At 34.7% G+C, this 24,013-nt stretch overlaps 1 protein-coding gene across 1 annotated transcript; it reads right to left on the reverse strand.

Moving 5' to 3' along the window:
• Positions 1-14,433: 14,433 nt before the first annotated feature.
• On the reverse strand, positions 14,434-15,770 carry LOC139847808 (putative clathrin assembly protein At4g40080). Its single transcript, XM_071837531.1, has one exon. It carries the CDS (start codon positions 15,734-15,736, stop codon positions 14,663-14,665), a length of 1,074 nt encoding a protein of 357 aa, XP_071693632.1. The 5' UTR covers positions 15,737-15,770; the 3' UTR covers positions 14,434-14,662.
• Positions 15,771-24,013: the final 8,243 nt, after the last annotated feature.

A 24,013-nucleotide genomic window follows, 5' to 3' on the forward strand; every position in this document is an offset into this window, starting at 1 on the left:
ACGATCTATGACCTTAGATTAAACGTTATACCTAGAGTAGAGGCGGAAAACACTAAACTAGGACGAATCGAATACGTTATTCACTTTGGGATCAATCTAACCAATGTAATATTGATAGATTCGATGCCTAGATGATTGTATTCGGTTGGGATATGGTCTGGGACAATGGTAACAACAATATACGATGGCTAGAGGGTTTAGAGTGTGTAACCTAACAATGTAACCCAACACCTGTATTTATATATAGTTACAGCGACCATCGGCCGGTGGTCTCTGACTTACGGCCGATGGTGATAGTCCCTCGACCGATGGTCTCTACCATCGGTCGATGGTCTGAGCTGCCAACCAAACAGCTCGAACCATTTCACGTCATTATATTAAACAATCCAAACACAATGTATTAATGACGATATCCTTACATGACTGAAATAGCAAACACAATACGAATAGAACATATTACATAATAGAACTTGGGATTATGCACCAACATAACTAAAAAAGTGCATTCATGCCTAACAAGCTAACAACAGTTATCGAGAGTATCATTTATACTAAAAAGTGAAAAAAACAAACAATAAACAACAACAGTGGATGAAAGAACACCGACCGTATGTACCTCATCATATATAGAACACACCTAGTAACCGAATGTAACTCAAACTGTCAGAAAAAGAATCGCAACCACAAAAAACTAGATCCTACCCCAAATTTGGAACCAGATTTCCATCATGGAGATCGTTGCATGATTCAAACCCGAGAGCATCCGCAGAAAAGAAGGGACCCGCAAATGCACCAATGACAACAAAAAAACCTTAAACTGTTACAAACCCCACTCCCACCACCAACCCATGTCCCTCAGCCCCCACCCGCCGTCCTTTATCCACCGTCATCGACATTCACAAACTGGGTGAAGGAAGCTACCAAAGAAAAATTAGATCGAGACATAAAAACTTTCGGTGGCTACCGGACAAACACCCCACATCTAGGCCGTTCCCCATGAACTTGTATGATCCTCCCATCACGCGTTTGAACTTGGAAAATCTTCTTTCGAAAAAGGATTATCCATTCATTGACTTCGAGCCAATCACATGAAACTCCCCCATTTGCATGGGGCTTAAATTTATAGAATGCATCTCATCGTCAAGTACAATATTACACTCCTTATACACATCGGTACCCCTAACGGTTTTAGCGATAGCTATATATATATATATATATATATATATATATATATATATATATATATATATATGGTGTTCTAACTTACTCATAGGTACATTAAAATTTTGACAAAAACTTAAAGAAACAAACGATCTCGGTGCACCAGAATCAAACAAGACGTTAGTAGGCATAGAATTTACAATAAAGGTACCTGACAAAACGTCATGAGATTCTTTGGCGGTAACTTAATAAACACGGGGTCTTGGTTTGTAGTCACATGTCCCTGGTTCTCTCTTAATCACCTCATTTTCAAAACCCTCAGTTTCATCCTTTTTATACTCGGGGCATTCGGCCATTACGTGCCCTTCCTTGGAAAAAAACATTTTACCTTACCCTGCACTTGGCTGCCTTGTGACCACTCCTTCCACATTTATAACATGCATTCGTCCCTGCACGACACTCGCCAGGATGATGCTTGCCACATTTTCGGCATGCCTTAATTTCCTTCACACCACTTATCCCCGACTTGAAGGACAGTTTTGACTTTTGCAGTGACCCGAAATCGTATTTGGTCTTTTTCGGGCTAAGACTTTTGGATCTTGCTTCCGGGTCAATCTTGATTGGTATTTCAGACCTTGCTATATTGATGGTAGGAACAAGGAAACATCTATCTTTTCCTTTGGTTTATCAGTTGTTCAAACTAGTGTTAGTTTTGCCTCTTTCGATGGCAACAGTTGAAAGATGCTTTTCGGCGATGAAGATTGTAAAGTCAAATTTATGCAATCGTATTGGGGAGGAGTTTTTGAATGTTTTGTGTAATTTGTGCATTTGAAAGAGAAGCTCTCGCAAATGTTGAAGACAAAGATGTAATTAAACGTTCTCAAAAGATGTTTTTCCGTAAAGGAAAAGCGTAGTATAAGCAGGGGTGGGGGTGGCACTCGTATCCCGTAACTTGTCAGTAGAGTCATTCTTCCCTATCTTGGTTGCATTCTTTATCCTGGAAAGCACTCACATAAAAGAGTTTATGCGCTTATCTTGAAAAAACGAAAGAAAGATCTTCATCTTTGGAGACATTTTTAACATATTTTGTGCAGTTTTTATGGAGATATTGTGCAGTTTTTGGGAGATTTTTTTGGAAGATATTGTGTAGTTTTGGGGTAGGTTTAATTTGCGTAGTTTTACTGCTGTTTATGATAATGTTTTGTGCAGTTTTAATGTTGTATCTAAACTGTTTTTGTTCAAAATTTAACGATGAAGTTGGTTTATCATAATAACTGTTGCAAGGATATCTATTTTAACATTTGACGAAGTGCAGGTAAACTTATGAAGCTGGTTTCGAAGAGCAAAAGAGCAATCGGTTTGTATTCCAACAGTTTTAATGACGTAGGGTTCCTTTGGGTTGTTAGGTTATATTTTATGTATTGTTTGTCTTCTTTAAGTGTTTCTTTTTCGGTTTAGTCTTTGTTATCAAGTTTCGTTATTAGTTTGTTTTTGCTTAGGTTAGGGTGTTGTTAGTGTTGTTTCCCTTGTTTTTTCATTTTTGCCGGTAGTGTTTCGCCGCTATGTGTGATGACCCGAAAATTTTTGACTTATTTAAACCAATTCTCTATACGATTTATTATTTTAACACGCTAAACAAAGTCTGTTAGATTGAGTCTCAAATTTTTAGAACTGTTTCATATATACAATTACCTTTGATTACTCTCGACGATTCATGAACAATTATATGTATGTATATATATATGTACAAGTAAAAACGACTTTCCTACAGTAAAACCCTATTTGCTACAGTAAAACACTATTTGCTACAGTAAACCACTATTTGCTACAGTAAAACACTATTTGCTACTGTGAAACCGTATTTTGCTACAGTGCTACAGGGAAAAACGACTTTGCTACAGTGATTTGCTACAGTAAACACTATTTGCTACAGTAAACACTATTTGCTACAGTAAACACTATTTGTTGCTGTAAAACACTATGAGCCTAGGTCTGCTGGTTCTGAGAGATCACAAGCTGGTACTGATTCTACTGATATTGATCAGCAACCTTCTGTTGCTGCTCACTCATCTGAACCAGCTGATGATCAAGATGCTGTGTGTTCTACAACCAGCTATTTGATGAACCAGCATCCGATTGAGCAGATTATTTGCTACAGTAAAACACTATTTGCTACAGTAACACTATTTGATGTCGACAAACTACCAAACAAAAACAGAAAAGGCGGCCATGCGATCGCATGGCAAAAACACTGAAAACTCATGCGATCGCATGAGCTACAGTAAACGGAAAAGTAATATAAATACGCCTGTTTTGCTCGACGAATTATCACATATTTTTTTCTTCAGTAATAAAAATTTATATTTAAATTATAATTATAATTTTAAATTTAAGTTTAATAATAATAAAGTATATTCGAGGGTGTTTTAATTCGGGTTTTAAACCACTTTAAGCTAAGGAAATATTGGGTATTGTTCGGGGTATTGTTCTTGAATCCAAGGCCAACCATACAGTCGTCTACCATCATTACGTCTACGCAATTTGCCTACAATATTGAGTCTCAATATTGAACTGTGAGTTTATAGTCTCCCTTTTTAAATACTTTAAATATTTTTGGGCTGAGAATATATGCAATTTATTTTAAACGCGATAAGACACAAGTACATACTAAATTCTACACTGAGTTAAACCGAAAATCCCTTAGCTTTGGTAACTAGTAGCTGCCAGTACATAGGATATGGACTGGTGGGCGCGAATAATTGTATATGGATCCATAGGGCTTGACATCCCCGTCCGAGCTAGAGCACTAGCCTTTTAACGGACGTATGTTATTTGAGTTTAAGACACGTTGGTTTGCGTGTATTAAAACGAATGGGGTAATTATCACTATAGCGTTAAGTTTAGTTACCAGGGTGCTCTGTTACGTAGAATCTATTGATAAACTTTTGATGAAATCTTGTGGTCTATCTTTATATATGTTTATGACTCGAGCAATTAAACCTATAACTCACCAACATTCGTGTTGACTTTTTAGCATGTTTTATTCTCAGGTCCTTAGAATGCTTCCGCTGTGATGTGCTTGTTGCCTGCATGGAGTCTCTCATGCTTTGTACAAAGTTTATTGCATTCAAAATAAAACTGCGTTGTGTAATAAATAATTGGACTGTGATGTCAACCTGTAAATTAAAGACTTATGTATTTCGGGGTTTTGCTTATACCTAAGCACTCGCCCACATGTTTATAACTTTCTATGTTTAGAAAGTTACTTATTTTAATGAATGCAATATTTTATCAAAACGTATCATATAGAGGTCAAAACCTCACTGTGGAATCAATGATTAATGTGCCGCGTCAATAGCGATTTTGACGGGTCGTTACAGTTGGTATCAGAGCTTGAGGTCATAGGGAACCAGAAATTACATTATTGTGTTTAACTGGTAATTGTTAGGATGCATTAGTGAGTCTGGACTATGACCATATCTGTTTTTCCTGATTTTTGCTTATTATTTGGTCAAAAACATTATATGTGATATATTTATATGCTAACGTAATTGTTGTTTCAATTATGTGATAGATGACTTCTTCTAATCCTATCATTTTGTACGACTCGGAATCGGACACTGAATCTATTCTATCCACAACTGAAAAGGGCGTTCCAATACCTATTAAAGAAGAAATTGTGTTAGCCGGGGAATCTCAACTCCCGGTAAACCCAGAGGAGGTTCCAGCTCCACCCAGCTTTAGTTTTCCGGAGCCACAATATCGTTGGCATGGACCCATGATCCCTGGAGTAAAAGAGGATCGTCCATTTCTAAACAAATATGGACATTGGTCCAGATATACCGCCGACGGGCGGGTTGTGCCGATTACGCCTGGCAGATTTCGGTTCATGACCACCGGTACATATTCTTGCAGTTCGTCATCATATTCTCCTACACATGACTCAGACAGTTCGTCATCAGACGAGATCAGTAAGGAGGAGGATTTCGCTAATGAAATAAAAGAGATCACTAAGGAGAAATTCCAACTTGCTATAGATAATAAAAACAACCACAATAATAAAATGTCCTTAATTATTAAAAAAGAACAGGACCATTCGATCCGTAACCACCCTTATTGTATTAAACCCACTGAGGCAACGGGTACCTCAAAACCCCAACTAAAAATAAAATACACTGCCAGAATGTCTGTCGGACCATGTGCACACAAACAATTGGCAGAGAGAACCAAATGGGAAGAAGTTTCTGATAGTTCTGAATGAACGACCTCGCAACCATAAATCTTCCATGCGCTATTTTATTGCTTATGTGTGCTACTCTATCTTGTTATATAAAATAAGCATATGTAAAATATCAGTATTGTATGGTATTGTATTATTTTGGTTTATTAATAATAAATGCATGGAATGATTATTTGTATTATTACTACTTCTTATTATTATTATTATTACATAATAATGTAGTAACTCGCTATAATTTTTTATAGTGGAATATTATTAGGATTTTAGTAGTTAATTCCTTGTACTAGCTATTATGTATGAACTTAACGAGTAGGTAATACCCTAGAAATAATTATAAAATGCTAATAAGAAGAAAAGGCTTTTATAATAATTGGTTCATATTATTAATATGCTACGATTAACTATTGACAACTCATTTTACCTATAATATTCTATATGATTAAATTATATCTGTTGTGTTTATTGAAGAAACATGTCTCAAATGTCGGATGCTGAGTTTGAGCAACTAGTCGAGAAACGTGTGAATGAAAGAATTGCTGCAACCGAAGCAGCAAAAGCAACAGCCGAAGCAGCAGCCAAAGCAGCAGCCGTAAACACAAACTCACGAAACGGATGCTCATACAAAACTTTTCAAGGTTGCAAACCACAGACGTTTAGTGGAACCGAGGGACCAGTCGGTCTAACCCGATGGTTTGAAAAGATGGAGTCCGTTTTCAAAATCAGTAATTGTGCGAACGGAGACAAGTCAAAGTATGCTTCGTGCACGTTGCAAGATGGTGCACTTACTTGGTGGAACAATTATGCTAAAGCAGAAGGAATAGATACGGCATATGATATCTCTTGGGAAGAACTGAAAAAGATGCTAATCGAGGAGTACTGTCCTCGAAACGAGATCAGAAAAATGGAATCTGAGTTACGTAATCTGAAGGTTATCGGCGCGAATCTCAATAACTATGAAAAGCGTTTCATGGAACTAGCCTTGTTGTGTCCCGAATTGGTGCCAAACGAGAAACGAAAGATAGAAATGTATATTGACGGTTTATCGATCAATATCAAAGGAAATGTTACATCGTCCAAACCAAATACGATGCAGGAAGCCATGACTATGGCACACCAACTCATGGACCAGATCACAGAGAGTTCGATTAAGGCACCAATTACCGAAGTCAAGACAACTGAAGGAAAGAGGAAATGGGAAGACTATAAGGGCAAAAGTACTCACCTGAAGAAACAAGAAACTTTTAAAGGTAAACAAGATGGGGCAACTGCAAGTCCAAACTATAAGGGACCCCATCCGTTCTGCAAAAGATGTTACACACATCATGCAGGTTATTGTCAAGTGGTCTGTGATAAGTGCAACAAGAAAGGACATGTGGCGAAAGATTGTTATGCCACCGTTTCTGAAGTAAAGACAAAACTGACCGATGTCAAGAAATGTTTTGGGTGCGGGAAGTCTGGTCACTTTATAAATCAATGCCCTGATAAGGAGAAGAACAAAGAACCCGCACGTGGGAGGGCATTTAATGTTAGTGCCAGTAAAGCACGTGAGGATCCTAATCTTGTCACGGGTACGTTTACCGTTAATAATCAACTAGCTTCTATTATGTTTGATACGGGTGCTGATAGAAGTTATATGTGTAAAGACTTTAGTTTTAAACTAAAATGTGCATCATTACCTCTAGACGATAAATATACTATTGAATTAGCTAATGGTAAACTGATAAAAGCCGATAAAATTTGCCATGGTTGCGAAATGAATCTCGCTGGTGAAACCTTCAAAATCGATTTGATACCCGTAGAATTAGGAAGTTTTGACGTAATCGTTGGCATGGACTGGATGTCCAAAACAAGAGCGGAAGTTGTTTGCGCTGAGAAAGCAATTCGCATCCCTCTTAAGGATGAAACGTCATTAATGATTTATGGGGAGAAGAGCAACTCAAAGCTGAACTTTATCAGCTGTATGAAGGCCCAGAAACTTATAAGAAAAGGTTGTTATGCTATTTTGGCACATGTAAAGAAGATCGATACTGAAGAAAGAAGCATTAATGACATGCCGGTTGTAAGAGAATATCCCGGAGTATTTCCAGAAGAATTACCGGGGCTACCTCCACACAGATGTGTAGAATTCCAGATTGATCTCATATCAGGAGCTGCACCTGTAGCCCGATCTCCATATAGACTTGCACCTTCAGAAATGCAAGAATTACAAGACCAGTTGCAAGAATTATCGGACCGTGGATTTATTCGTCCTAGTTTTTCACCTTGGGGTGCTCCTATTCTGTTCGTCAAGAAGAAGGATGGATCTATGAGAATGTGCATAGATTACCGAGAATTAAACAAATTAACGATCAAGAATCGGTACCCATTACCGAGGATTGATGATTTGTTTGATCAATTGCAAGGATCAAGTGTTTATTCCAAGATTGATCTACGCTCCGGATATCATCAGCTGAGAGTGAAGGAAGAAGATGTTCCTAAAACCGCGTTCAGAACCCGTTACGGTCACTATGAATTTCTAGTCATGCCTTTTGGATTGACTAATGCTCCAGCAGTATTCATGGATCTAATGAATCGCATCTGTAGACCGTATTTAGACAAATTTGTCATTGTTTTTATCGACGACATATTGATTTACTCGAAGAACAAGGAAGAACATGAGCAACACTTAAGACTGGTACTAGAGATACTCAAGAAAGAAGAATTGTACGCAAAATTTTCGAAGTGTGATTTCTGGTTACAAGAAGTACAATTTTTGGGACATGTTGTCAGTAAACATGGAATTAAAGTTGACCCTGCCAAGATCGAAGCCATTAGTAAATGGGAAACACCGAAGACTCCAACACAAATCCGCCAATTCTTAGGTCTTGCTGGTTACTACCGAAGATTCATTCAAGATTTCTCTAGAATCGCCAAACCCTTAACTTCATTGACTCAAAAGGGAAAGAAGTATGATTGGTCCACGGAACAGGAATCCTCATTCCAGTTGTTAAAGAAGAAGTTAACGTCTGCACCCATTTTGTCATTACCAGAAGGAAATGATGATTTCGTGATCTATTGTGACGCTTCGCGCCAAGGTTTAGGATGTGTATTAATGCAACGCACAAAAGTTATCGCATATGCCTCACGACAACTAAAAATTCATGAAAAGAACTATACAACACACGATTTGGAACTTGGAACTGTAGTTTTTGCACTCAAAATATGGAGACACTATCTATATGGCACCAAGTGTACAGTGTACACTGACCATAAGAGTCTTCAGCATATTTTTGATCAAAAACAACTCAATATGAGACAACGTCGCTGGGTAGAGTTGTTAAACGATTACGATTGTGAAATCCGTTACCACCCTGGAAAGGCTAATGTTGTAGCTGATGCCCTAAGTCGAAAAGAAAGAGTAAAACCTCTTAGGGTCCGAGCTTTGAATATTACAATTCGTACCGATCTCACAAAGCAAATTCAAGCAGCACAGTTAGAAGCTTTAAAAGAAGAAAATGAAAAAGGCGAAATGAGCAGAGGGTTAGAAAAACAGCTTGAGGTAAAAGCCGATGGAACCCTGTATTTTGCTGATAGGATATGGGTACCAAAATATGGTAATCTAAGGCAACTAGTACTAGATGAAGCACACAAAACGAGGTACTCAATTCACCCAGGAAACGGGAAAATGTACCACGATCTCAAGAAGTTTTATTGGTGGCCTAATATGAAGACAGAAATTGCTACTTATGTAAGCAAATGTTTGACGTGTGCAAAGGTCAAAGCTGAGCACCAAAAGCCGTCAGGATTACTGCAACAACCAGAAATTCCGCAGTGGAAATGGGAAAGAATAACTATGGATTTCATTACGAAATTGCCAAGGACTGCAAGTAGTCATGATACTATTTGGGTGATAGTTGATCGTCTAACTAAATCAGCTCACTTTCTACCAATAAAGGAGACAGACAGTATGGAGAAATTAGCACGCCTATATTTGAAGGAAGTAGTTTCCAGGCATGGTGTACCCATCTCTATCATATCTGATCGCGACACCCGATTCACATCACGTTTCTGGCAGTCATTACAAAAAGCATTGGGAACTCGATTAGATATGAGCACCGCTTATCACCCACAGACAGATGGTCAAAGTGAAAGAACAATACAAACATTGGAAGACATGTTACGGGCATGCGTGATTGACTTTGGAACCAGTTGGGATCGACACTTACCGTTGGCAGAATTTTCATACAATAACAGCTATCATACGAGCATCAATGCAGCGCCATTTGAAGCACTTTACGGTAGAAAGTGCAGATCTCCTATATGTTGGAGTGAAGTAGGAGAAAGACAACTTACTGGACCAGAAATTATTCACGAAACCACCGAAAAGATCATTCAAATACAACAGCGATTGAAAACGGCCATGAGTCGCCAAAAGAGTTATGCTGATGTAAGAAGAAAACCGCTAGAATTTCAAGTGGGCGACAAAGTCATGTTGAAAGTGTCACCCTGGAAAGGCGTTGTACGATTCGGTAAACGAGGAAAGCTAAGTCCTAGGTACGTAGGACCCTTTGAAATCACCGAAAGAATTGGAACAGTTGCTTATCGATTAAAGCTACCGCAAGAACTTAGTAGTGTTCACAACACATTTCACGTGTCAAATTTGAAGAAATGTTTAGCTGAAGAGGATGTCGTAATTCCTCTTGACGAAATACGAATCAATGATAAACTTCATTTTATCGAAGAACCTGTTGAAATCATGGACCGTGAGGTCAAACAATTAAAACAAAGCAAAATACCGATAGTTAGGGTTCGTTGGAACGCAAGACGAGGACCCGAGTTTACTTGGGAACGTGAAGATCAGATGAAGCAAAAGTATCCACATTTGTTCACTGATATCGCTCATGAAACAGGTACTACTCAAAATTTCGGGACGAAATTTTCTTTAAGGGGGAGGTACTGTGATGACCCGGAAATTTTTGACTTATTTAAACCAATTCTCTATACGATTTATTATTTTAACACGCTAAACAAAGTCTGTTAGATTGAGTCTCAAATTTTTAGAACTGTTTCATATATACAATTACCTTTGATTACTCTCGACGATTCATGAACAATTATATGTATGTATATATATATGTACAAGTAAAAACGACTTTCCTACAGTAAAACCCTATTTGCTACAGTAAAACACTATTTGCTACAGTAAACCACTATTTGCTACAGTAAAACACTATTTGCTACAGTGAAACCGTATTTTGCTACAGTGCTACAGGGAAAAACGACTTTGCTACAGTGATTTGCTACAGTAAACACTATTTGCTACAGTAAACACTATTTGCTACAGTAAACACTATTTGTTGCTGTAAAACACTATGAGCCTAGGTCTGCTGGTTCTGAGAGATCACAAGCTGGTACTGATTCTACTGATATTGATCAGCAACCTTCTGTTGCTGCTCACTCATCTGAACCAGCTGATGATCAAGATGCTGTGTGTTCTACAACCAGCTATTTGATGAACCAGCATCCGATTGAGCAGATTATTTGCTACAGTAAAACACTATTTGCTACAGTAACACTATTTGATGTCGACAAACTACCAAACAAAAACAGAAAAGGCGGCCATGCGATCGCATGGCAAAAACACTGAAAACTCATGCGATCGCATGAGCTACAGTAAACGGAAAAGTAATATAAATACGCCTGTTTTGCTCGACGAATTATCACATATTTTTTTCTTCAGTAATAAAAATTTATATTTAAATTATAATTATAATTTTAAATTTAAGTTTAATAATAATAAAGTATATTCGAGGGTGTTTTAATTCGGGTTTTAAACCACTTTAAGCTAAGGAAATATTGGGTATTGTTCGGGGTATTGTTCTTGAATCCAAGGCCAACCATACAGTCGTCTACCATCATTACGTCTACGCAATTTGCCTACAATATTGAGTCTCAATATTGAACTGTGAGTTTATAGTCTCCCTTTTTAAATACTTTAAATATTTTTGGGCTGAGAATATATGCAATTTATTTTAAACGCGATAAGACACAAGTACATACTAAATTCTACACTGAGTTAAACCGAAAATCCCTTAGCTTTGGTAACTAGTAGCTGCCAGTACATAGGATATGGACTGGTGGGCGCGAATAATTGTATATGGATCCATAGGGCTTGACATCCCCGTCCGAGCTAGAGCACTAGCCTTTTAACGGACGTATGTTATTTGAGTTTAAGACACGTTGGTTTGCGTGTATTAAAACGAATGGGGTAATTATCACTATAGCGTTAAGTTTAGTTACCAGGGTGCTCTGTTACGTAGAATCTATTGATAAACTTTTGATGAAATCTTGTGGTCTATCTTTATATATGTTTATGACTCGAGCAATTAAACCTATAACTCACCAACATTCGTGTTGACTTTTTAGCATGTTTTATTCTCAGGTCCTTAGAATGCTTCCGCTGTGATGTGCTTGTTGCCTGCATGGAGTCTCTCATGCTTTGTACAAAGTTTATTGCATTCAAAATAAAACTGCGTTGTGTAATAAATAATTGGACTGTGATGTCAACCTGTAAATTAAAGACTTATGTATTTCGGGGTTTTGCTTATACCTAAGCACTCGCCCACATGTTTATAACTTTCTATGTTTAGAAAGTTACTTATTTTAATGAATGCAATATTTTATCAAAACGTATCATATAGAGGTCAAAACCTCACTGTGGAATCAATGATTAATGTGCCGCGTCAATAGCGATTTTGACGGGTCGTTACACTATGGTTTGATTTTTTTCACCTTGCGATGAAAGTCTCTCTTCTTTATTTATTTAAGGAGGTGCTTGTTCATTTTAGGTAATGGGAAAGGAAATAATAATAGGAATACTATGGAATGGGCATTACCATTACCATTCATGATGCTTGGTTTGAATAAAAACATATTCGGTAGTATGATGAAAAAAAAAATGGAAAAAATGTAAAAGATAAATTACTTAATAAAAGAAACTTTTATATTTAAATATGGTTTGTTAGTATTTGAACTCTAGATTATTTTAATTTAATATATTTCAAGTGTTTTTAAGTTTTTTATTTATATTGCAATAAAAAAATTCAAATGAAACGATACAATTTTGATTCAATAGTTGGGTAAAAATACATGTAGAAAATAATGAAATCGATTCGAACTTTTATGGATTGTAGATTATTTTGATTGACACATGTGTAAAATGTGTTTAATTGGACACAAATACAAAAGAAGAAATAAAAAAAAAAAAATAATGGAAGATCCGAGACAGTTGAGGAAAGTCAGGAGACGGTTAAAGAGTATTATCATTACCCCATATTCATTACCCCCAATTTAGAGGGTAATGCTTCATTACCTACTAATTAGTATTGATTTCTATTCATATAACACACCAAGCATCATTAATGAAAATCATTATCATTCCCCACCCCTTAATAATCCCAACCAAGCATACCCCAAGTTTGTTTGTCGCCAATATAAAAACCCGAATATGGTTGCATAATAAATAATTTTCTTTATGACAATTGAAGTACTCCGTAATATCACTAGGTACTTTGTATAATATATTATAATTATAAAAACTAACTAAAAAAGATGTGGTTGTCAATTTTTTCCCTTCCTTTCTTTACAACTTTATCCCCTCTTCATTTTCATACCATACTTCAATTAATCAAGTGAAGCGCAGGTTTTATTCTTCGATTAAAACTAATTAATTAAATTAATTAAATAAATAAATAATCAATAATAATAAACAATAATAAGGCAAATGGTTTGAAAGGATAACGAATTAATATTTAAATTACAAACAAAGGTAATATAACTTTTTCAAATACCCATTAAAGTCCGCGTTCCGTTCGATATTAATAGTATTCATTTTTGAGTTGTCACAAATTAATAGCTAATTTTTATAAATAAACAAATAAAAATAATGAGATAAAATTTTCTTTTATACTACTATTTTATTTTATGTATGAAGGACAAAAAATGGATAAATGTTAAACCGTAAATTACATAAAAAGTACAATGTAATAATAACAGTTTTTAAACTGTTCGTTTCAATCTAAGGATTACTAATTTGAAACGAATGAAGCAATACTCTTTTTAATATCTAAAACGGATTACAACATAAATATGTAAAAAATAGTTGGATATATTGTCCATCTAGCACTATCTAGCACTCACCTCACCGCTATATAGACGTCACACTATTATCCTTTTTAATCGATGGCGTGACTATTAGATAGACAATATTACTTCAATTTAACGTATTTCTAAATTGAATTGTTTACAGTGACGTTATTGAAAACTATTGTCACTTCTTTAGAATGAGAAACTTTGTTTCAAATGATATAATTAGAATTAGTTGATTAACTTTTAGCTTTTAACATAAAATGTTGGTTTCGGATTTTACTTATCAAACTCTATTGACTTTATTCACTTATAAACGTGTGTTTATTTTATCTTGGAACATCGACTTGAATAAACACTGCCTTGTTATTACTCCATAATACTCCATCCGTCTCATATCAATAGTCCAGTATTTCATTTTGAGATGTTCCATACTAATAATCCACTTCCATAAATAGACCAGAATAAGAAACATAAGTTCTATTATGCTCTTAATGTATGTGGATATGATTAAAGGAGAAAGAAAATGTAAGGGTAAAACTGAAATGTAAACAGAAAGTACATTGATTTTATAACATTTTTTTTTAAATTGTGTGTTTTTTGTCTGTAGACTATTAATATGAGACGAGGGAGTAGTTATTAGTATCATGGTTGCAAAAATCGAAAAAAAGGCAAGAACTCGGCGAGAACTCGGAAACTCAATCCTGGCGAGAACTCGTTTTGTGAATCGGCAAAAAATCGGTCAAAGCGTAATTTATCGGTCAACGACCGACTTCTCGGATAAATCGGTCAACTCTCAGTCAAATCGGTCAACTTCTCGAAAAAATCGGTCAATTCTCGGTCAAATCTGGAAATTATCTCAAAAGTCTTATATTTATACATATATTTACTAAAAATATATATATTTATATTAAAAATCAACGAAAGTCAACCACCGAGTTTCTCCGAATTCTCCAAAAACTCCTAAAAGTTGTGCCGCCGAGAACTCCCCGAGTTCCGGGTTCCGAGTTCTTCAACCTTGATTAGTATTAGTACACTTCAATATAATATAATACTCCGTACAATGAGAAAAATATAAACAAAATTATTGAAATTAAATTAAAATGTAAAATTAAAAGAGAAAAAGAAAACATTGTATCACGCGGTATCCACACAAAAACTTTGATTAACTTTATCAAAGCTTGACCAATCATTATTTTCTACAAACGTCAATAATTCCAACGGTCGACTGGAGATAATGATTTGTTTATTCAACTGAGTTGACTCGGTAGCATACTCAATCATTTTCCAACTCACCAATTTCATTTCCCTATCTTTCCTTAACAACATAAGTTTCCTCAGTAACTCGCTTTCAAAATTCCAAAACGACACGATCCTTCCCCGGTTCAGAAACAATTGCCCCAGTCTCTCCTTGCAACTCTCTAACCTCTCCAAACTCCGAGTCAACTCCTTCAACTCGCTGTCGCTTAACTTATGAATCCTGTTACTCAATTCGGTTAATCGTATCATTGTATGATATTGAATTATTCTGTAATCTTCTCGCACTAATCTCATTACCTCGTAAATAATATCGTTCCTTTGACAATGTAAAGATTGTGGTGCCGTACATATCACCTCTATTGTCGAAACTAGTCCCTCAATTTCTTTGAATAAGTCCATGTACAACGAGAATTTCAATTTTTCCTTCTTTTTATCGATTTCGGCTTTTGATGACGATAGGGAACAACCTAGGATATTTGATATGGACAAATTGGTTTCCAAAAAACGCGCGTACCATTGTACCCATAATGAAAATTCTTTTGATTGCATGTCAGTGTTATCGACAAATCTCGATAGATTTAAAAAACCAAAGTTGGTGTTTGACACGTATGTTTGTTCCTTGTGAACAAAGGAACCACTGGTGATGAAGTGGTGTAATGTTATGAGAGACTTAAGTGCTACATAGGCGTTTGGTTGGTTGTGGTGGTGAAGACGGTTGATGATTGTTGATATACAAGCTGAGGCTGAATATTGTGTGGTGAGACCGAATGCGATTAGGGCGGAGATAAGGTGGTCGTGCGGTGGGGAATGGGTGGTTCGAGTGGTGGCACGAAGGACTACTATTTGGATAGAGGAGGTGGTGTGATTGGTGATCGACAATTTTGCTTTGATGATTTTGGCTTTGTCTTTGAGAATTGAGTGGAAATTTTTAAGCTTTTTTGAGTGCCCCATTCTAATTCTAATTAATTGTTTTGTGGGTTCATAAAATTTTTATTTATATGGTGGTGAACACTTTGATTGCTTCAACACATACATTGTAATAAAAAAATATATTCATTTAATTTTAATTATTTTAATTTTATTTGCAAAGAATTGTCCAAAGTCCAAACACGATTAAGATGGTACACTGACATTACACGGATAAATAAGAAACAAAAAGACAAAATCGAAAACACAAATTAAAATATTTTACTACTATAAGTTATGTCGGAGCTAATCGGTTAGGATGTCCCATATAGGAAGTAAAAAGAAAAATATGTATACGTATAAGGCACTTGAGAACCTCCCTCTATCACCAGTGATGACTCTATGTATTGACCCGTAAGGTCACGAGACACCACTAGTTTAAAATTAGTTTAAAATTTTTCTATAAAAATTATCATTTAAATTGTATAGGCACCACTATATTTAAGTGTAAGACCTCGTATATTTTTTGAATTTACAATTTTCTTTTAAGATTTATAGGACATGACTAAATTTAAATATTCGGACACCGTATACTTTTCGAATTTTGAAGGTAAACAACTACTAAAATAGTATTCAAATATAATTGATACTGTAAAAAAAAAAAATTGGGACCTCATTAAATTCTCATCCTAGAATCGTCACTGTCTATCACCAATTGATTTTAAAGAAATGAGGGACTCATGAGCTTATATGCATGGCATGTTGGTGGACCTAAATCGATCTTACAAATGGTATCAGACCGGGTGGCACGGGTGTAATCATTGTGGCAGCGGCGGTTCCCGCCTGGGTGACTGTGAACGTGACCAGGGGAAGAGGTCGGGTGTCCGGGAAAAGTCGAGATGTAAATGAACGGGTCCTGAAAAGCTACGTTATATGATACGAGTGCATGAGCAAACCGATTAAGGGGTGATTATTGGAGTTAATCGATTAGGGTGTCCCACATAGGAAGTAAAAAGAAAAATATGTATGCCTATAAGGCACTTGAGAACCTCCCTCTATCACCAATTGGTTTTGAGAAAATGAAGGACTCATGAGCTTATATGCATGACATGTTGGTGGACCTAAATCGATCATACAAGTTAGTGGCTTATTTTGACTTGTTTAGATATGAAAACTTTAAACAAAAAGAAAGAAATCGAATTCTTAAGACTGAAGTTTTACTTGTACAACAAGTGATAATTGATTTTTGAAATGTCTTTAGTTTTTTTTTTTTTTTTTTTTTTTTTTGTGGCTAAAATAACGAATACTATTAAAATTAGAATATCTTCATCAATAGATGAAGTATTCTATAAACTGATACAACAAAATTGACGACCGTTAAGGCTCGAAAAGAAAAAACAATCCAAAAAAACCAATACCTAGCTAAATCGATCCGAGCCAAAACTAGAACGGCCTCAAACACAACTACAACCACAACCAATCCACAAAACAACAAAACTACCACAGTCTATCAAATCAAACTAACAAGACGACGAGCGAATACTAACACCATCTACTAAAGAGAGACACAACATAAGCCAAAAAAACATGAAATCAAAAAACAATTAAATGCAACTAAAACAATCAAATGAAATGTCGTTCGTTTTGGTTATTTTTTTTTTTTTTTTTTTTTTTACTAAAATAACGAATACTATTAAAAACAATAACAATGTCTTTAGTTTCTAGTCTAAGTTAACTTGTGTTCATTTAATATATAGTCGATGTGTGTCTTATAGACGATCTAAGGTGCTATATATTGGTTAACTTTTCTTTTTACATAAATATTACTCGGTAATACAGTACAAATTAGATACATACGGAACCTTTTTATTAACTTACATAAAATTTGGTAATGTAGATTCTCATATTTTGTCAACTTATTTGTTTTACACAAGTTGTGACATTTGACTATTTATTTCGAAATCAAAATTAATGTCAACTTTAGCATCTCCGAGATGTCCAAACCATATTATTATACGCTAATCATTCCTTAAAGTTTAATATTAATTTCATTCTTGGCTTTAATTTTTTTTAAATGATAACCTCTAATGTCTACATTTGGTTGCATAGAGATCCCCAAAATTAACTGCTGCTAATTTATATCCGTTAGTTTGATACCGAAATTGGTATTTGATTTTGGAATTTTTTGTTGTGTTGATTAAATAAGAGTTTATAATGTTTTCGTGAAGAAGATTAAGATGGTGATGGTGATGGAGATGAAGAAGAACGCTAAAAAGACGAATTTACTCTCACATGCAATGCACATGTCAAGATTTAACGGACTTTCTAACAACAGTTTAACCGAGGGATGCTGATTGCAAATATTCGAAAAACAAATGATTCTAAAGGCAAAAAAACTGAGGGACGCTGTTAGCAATATGGGGTATAATATAGGGACTAACAGAGCAAAAAAGTCTAAATTTTATAAACGCTAAAAAAACACCCACATTACACCAGACATACCCGATGCCTTTGATCCCTGGGCCCACAGTGGGGGAAGCTTTGACCCAAGAAAGGCGCAAGTTCGATTCTCAGTCTGGGCGCCCCGCATGGAATTATTTCTCCCTCCGGGGGGAAATTTGTGAAGTGTTTTCGGGGGTCTAGCTAGCTGGGGTAAAAATCGCCTTGCCGTCACTGTGGTACCTGGGAGGAGGTACTTTGTCGGCACAGGTCTCTTTCGGGGTAGGATTGGTGGGTGCTACGGCACACAGGGTTAGCGTGTCCCTGCCAACTTACACGTTTTGACCCAAGTTTTTATCGAGTCAACATATAAGATAGTAGAATATGTTAATTATGAATGTTATAATTTCTATTTAAAACAACTATGTTACATAAGACATATTCCATCCGTCCAATAATAAGTGTTTTGTTTGACTTTTCATTGTCTTATTTTTAAAATTTTAACTTCAAATATTATTGTTTATGTTATGCAATATTTGATAAAACTTATATGAATATATTCAAAGGGAGTAATAAACATTAACAAATGTTTTATACAAAGTGGTTGATAATGTCCGCTGCTACATTAATCGACCATATATTTTTTTTAACAGCAAGATTTGTATCATAGTATCATTTATTTCAACGTCACTCATCATTTGCACACACATACACACACGTTCGGGAGGTAACCCGAATCGCATTACAGGAACTCGATCCTTTAACCATCCCGAGGGGCAGGCAGACCGGGTTTGAATCCTGAATGGATCCGGGAGAAACCCCCCACCCTCGGGGTCAATCTGGATATCCATATTTCAGGCAGATTAATTAATAGGATGAGCAGAGCGAGGCTCGAACCCATGACATAACCCCAGCCCCAACACACAAGGTGAAAGTGTGATGACCCGTCCTAATCCATCTGGACGAATACATTACATTTGGTTACATCGCGAGGTACTTGACCTCTATATGATACATTTTACAAACATTGCATTCCTTTTGAAAAGACAATCTTTCATTACATCGAAAGTTGACAACATGCATACCATTTCATAATATGTCCAATTATAATTGACTTAATAATAATCTTGATGAACTCAACGACTCGAATGCAACGTCTTTTGAAATATGTCATGAATGACTCCAAGTAATATCTCTAAAATGAGCAAATGCGCAGCGGAAGATTTCTTTCATACCTGAGAATAAACATGCTTTCAAGTGTCAACCAAAAGGTTGGTGAGTTCATAGGTTTATCATAATAATCATAATATTTAATAAGGCACGAGATTTCATTTAATTAAATGTGCAGGATCATTACAACTGTAAAAATCATTCATACGATGAATCGCCTGGTATCCGACCTTAACATAGAGCGCTTAAGATATCTGGCATCATACATTCCACTATTCAAATGTATGACAAGAACCCTTCGAAGTACTAAAGCATTTTCACTATTCGAAAATGGGGGTGGTTGGTGCCCGTAGATCTACCATTAGGATTCGCGTCAATTAGTGTTTTTCACTAATTCTTAGGTTACCAAGCATAATAATAATAAGTACAGATATCCGGTATAACAAAACAATCGCAGAATGCAGTTTCATGAACTTGTGCTTATTTTGTAAAACATTTATAAAAGCAACGCATGTATTCTCAGTCCTAAAAATGTAAAGAGAAAAAGGGAGCAAATGAAACTCACCATACTGTATTTTGTAGTAAAAATACATATGACGACATTAAACAAGTGTAGGGTTGGCCTTGGATTCACGAACCTATATTATATATATATATATATATATATATATATATATATATATATATATATATATATATATATATATATATATATATATATATATATATATATATATATATATATATATTAAAACATGTAATCGTAATCGAACAATTATATATATTATTATTAATGATATGGTTTTTATATTATCAACTTATATATGTCAATATATATATTTTAAATAAATAACAATATTAGTATAGTTAGGTTTTATATTAAATATATTTTTATATAACAATCTTTCGTTTGCAAGAATTGATAATTATGATAATACCAGATTAAGGATAATAATAATAATGATAGTAATAATAGTAATATTAATAATAAAAATGAAAGTTTTAATAAAGATAATAACTTTATTAATTAGGCTATATGGTAGTTTTAATAATAAAAATTTTAAGAATCATATTAATGATACTAATAATAAATATAAAAGTTATATTAATTTTTACAATAAAAACATTAGTTTTGAATCTAATTCCTAAGAATTAATAATACTTAGTACTAATTATTTGTAATTCTAAATATAAATATGATAATAACGATAATAATAATAATATTTAATGATAATACTAATAATGATAATCATGTTAATAATGGTACTTTCGTTAATAATAACAATGATACTAAAAAAATGATACTAATGCTAATTTTTGAAAATAATAATAAATTGTATTATTTTGATAATAGTTATAATAATAATAATAATCATATACATAAAAATGATAAATTACTAATAATAATAATTATTATTATTATAAATCATGGTAATATTAATATTAATAGATAAAATTTATATTCTAATACTAATAACAATAACAATAATAATAAAGATTTTTGGTTTTGAAAACTACCTTCAAAAGTATTTAAAAAAAAATAGTTGCCATCGCCCGGGCTCGAACCCGAAACCTCCCGTATACACATCATCCCATCAAACCAGCTGGGCTATTGCCCTTTATCCGAAATATTACTGAACCCAGCAATACTTAAACCATTTATTTCTGTGACCATATTCTTTTTCTTCTTCCTCAACCCAAACGAATCAGGCAACCACTTATCTTTAAATGATTTAATGTTTTCGACACGATAAGCAAAGTCTATGAAGTTGAATCTCAAAATTTTAGAACTGTTTCATTACATTTGACTGCTCTCGATGATTCATGAACAATTATATGTATGTATATATATATATATATATATATATATATATATATATATATATATATATATATGTACAAGTAAAAAACGACTTTCCTACAGTAAAATACTATTTGCTACAGTAAAATGACTTTGCTACAGTAAAACACTATTTGCTACAGTAAACCACTATTTGCTACAGTGGAACCGTATTTGCTACACTAATGGTTTACTTGTACATCAAACAACATATACTGAAAAGATTCTGAAACGTTTCAATATAGACAAGGCAAAACCATTAAGTACTCCTATGGTTGTTAGATCACTCAATGTTGAAACTGATCCATTTCGTCCATGTGAAGATCATGAAGATATTCTTGGACCAGAAGTACCATATCTTAGTGCAATTGGAGCTCTTATGTATCTTACAAATTGTACAAGACCTGACATTTCTTTTGCAGTTAATTTGTTGGCAAGGTTCAGCTCTCCTCCTACCAAAAGACACTGGAATGGGATCAAACACATATTTCGATACCTTCGAGGAACTACTGATTTAGGATTATTTTATTCTAACGAATCAAAACAAGATTTGGTTGGTTATGCTGATGCAGGTTATTTATCTGATCCACATAAAGCTAAATCTCAAACTGGATATGTATTCCTAAATGGAGGTACTGCAATATCATGGCGTTCTCAAAAACAAACACTTGTTGCTACATCATCAAATCATGCCGAAGTGATTGCATTACATGAAGCTACTCGGGAATGTTTTTGGTTGAGATCAATGACACAAATCATTACTGATTCTTGTGGACTAGAACGCGATAAAAGTCCAACAATTCTCTATGAAGATAATGCAGCTTGCATAGCACAGATGAAAGAAGGGTATATCAAAAGTGACCGAACCAAACACATACCTCCTAGATTCTTCTCATACACTCAAAATCTCATTAAGGACAACGAGATTGAAATGAGATATGTTCAATCCAGCAAAAACTCTGCTGATCTTTTCACGAAAGCATTTCCAACTGCTATTTTCAGAACACACGTTCATAACATTGGTATGAGACATGTTCAAAAGATGTAACAACTGAAGCGATGTCTACTTGAGGGGGAGTCAACTCCATGCTGCACTCTTTTTCCCTTAGCTAAAGTTTTTTTCCCACTGGGTTTTCTTTAGCAAGGTTTTTAATGAGGCAGTAACTTACAGTTGATCTTCAACAAACAAAATTGCTATCCAAGGGGGAGTGTTATAATATATAAATATATATATAAATGGATAGTCAATTATTGATACACAAAAGTAATATTATTGTATTACCTAAACTTGTGATATTTTTGCTATAAATAGCCATGAATGCAAGCATTAAACTTGCACCATTTTCTCACACTTACAAAGTGTTTCTTTCTTTCTCTCCATTATCATCTTTGTTCTTACACTTCATTATTAGCATTCTTAATCAAGAATCAAACCACTAAAGGTAGTTATAAGCCTACTGAATTATAACATCAAGAATCAAACCACTCAAGGTAGTTATAAGCCTACTGAATTATAACACGTTATCAGCACGATAATCTTAATACTAATTATGGTTGGCTCTGCCACCTAAATGATATATGGCCGGTTATACCACCTGAATAATATATGGTCGACACTGTTGCCTAATTATCATTTATGTTACTAACATTTATATTTCTATTATCTAACATTTATATGGTCGACACTGTCACCTAATTATCATTTATGTTATATAACATTTATTTATGATTGCTTACATATGGTCGACAATGTCGCCTACTTATCATTTATGTTATATTAAATTTATGTTTAATGTTTATATACTTATGAATATAAATTGACTCTAATTTATCATGTTGTTTGTTTTAATTTTTGATAATAGAAAATGTCGAATCTGGAAAAGCTTAAATTTACTCCTTTAGAATCAACGGGAAACAACTACATGCCATGGGTTATAAAAGTAAAAATGCATCTTAAATCAATGGGCATTCTTGAAACCATAAATGAAAACAACACTTGTTCTGAAAAAGAACAAGCAACGGCATGTTGCTTTATTCATCAACATATTGATGAATGCTTACAAAATAATTATGTGACTGTAGAAGATCCCCATGTTTTATGGGAAGGTCTCAAAAGCAGATTCAATAATCAAAGAGAAATTTTACTTCCAGCTGCTATGGATCAATGGAGAACATTAAGGTTCCAAGACTTTAAGAAAGTAAATGAATACAGCTCAGCTCTGTATAATACAGTCTCACAACTTAAATTCTGTGGACATGAAATAAGTGATGCAGACATGTTGGAGAAAATTTTCTCCACAATGAATGCTACCAACATCACAGTGCAAAGAAATTTGAGAATGCTAAAGTTCAACACATATCCTGAACTTAATTCATATCTCTTGGTTGCAGAGCAAAATGATGAGCTATTAATGAAAAATCAGCAATCCCGTCCTACTGGTACACTTGCAATCCCTGAAGCAAATACTGCAAATAATTATAAACAGGGACAAGGACGCGGGCAAGGTCGTGGTTATAATAACCATCGCCATCATCATGCCAAAAGCCATAACTATGGTAGAAACCATCCTTATGGTAATGGGAATGGGCGTGGACGTGGCCGTGGTCGTGGCCGTGGCGGTCAAAGAAATAATAATCCACGAAAATATAAATATCAACCACAAAACAAGCCCACTAAACAAGATGTTGAAGAAAATTCTTCTAAAAATTCTGAAGAATCTTGTTACAGATGTGGTAGAATGGGCCACTGGGCTAATACTTGCTGAACATCTAAACATCTTGTTAAGATGTATCAGGATTCGTTGAAAGGTAAAGAAAAGGAAATAAATTTTGTGGATAATATTGATCCAACAGTCACTGAGCAACCATCTAAT

This window comes from Rutidosis leptorrhynchoides, chromosome 5 (genome assembly GCF_046630445.1).
Source record: "Rutidosis leptorrhynchoides isolate AG116_Rl617_1_P2 chromosome 5, CSIRO_AGI_Rlap_v1, whole genome shotgun sequence".
In the NCBI taxonomy this organism is placed as follows: Eukaryota; Viridiplantae; Streptophyta; class Magnoliopsida; order Asterales; family Asteraceae; genus Rutidosis; species Rutidosis leptorrhynchoides.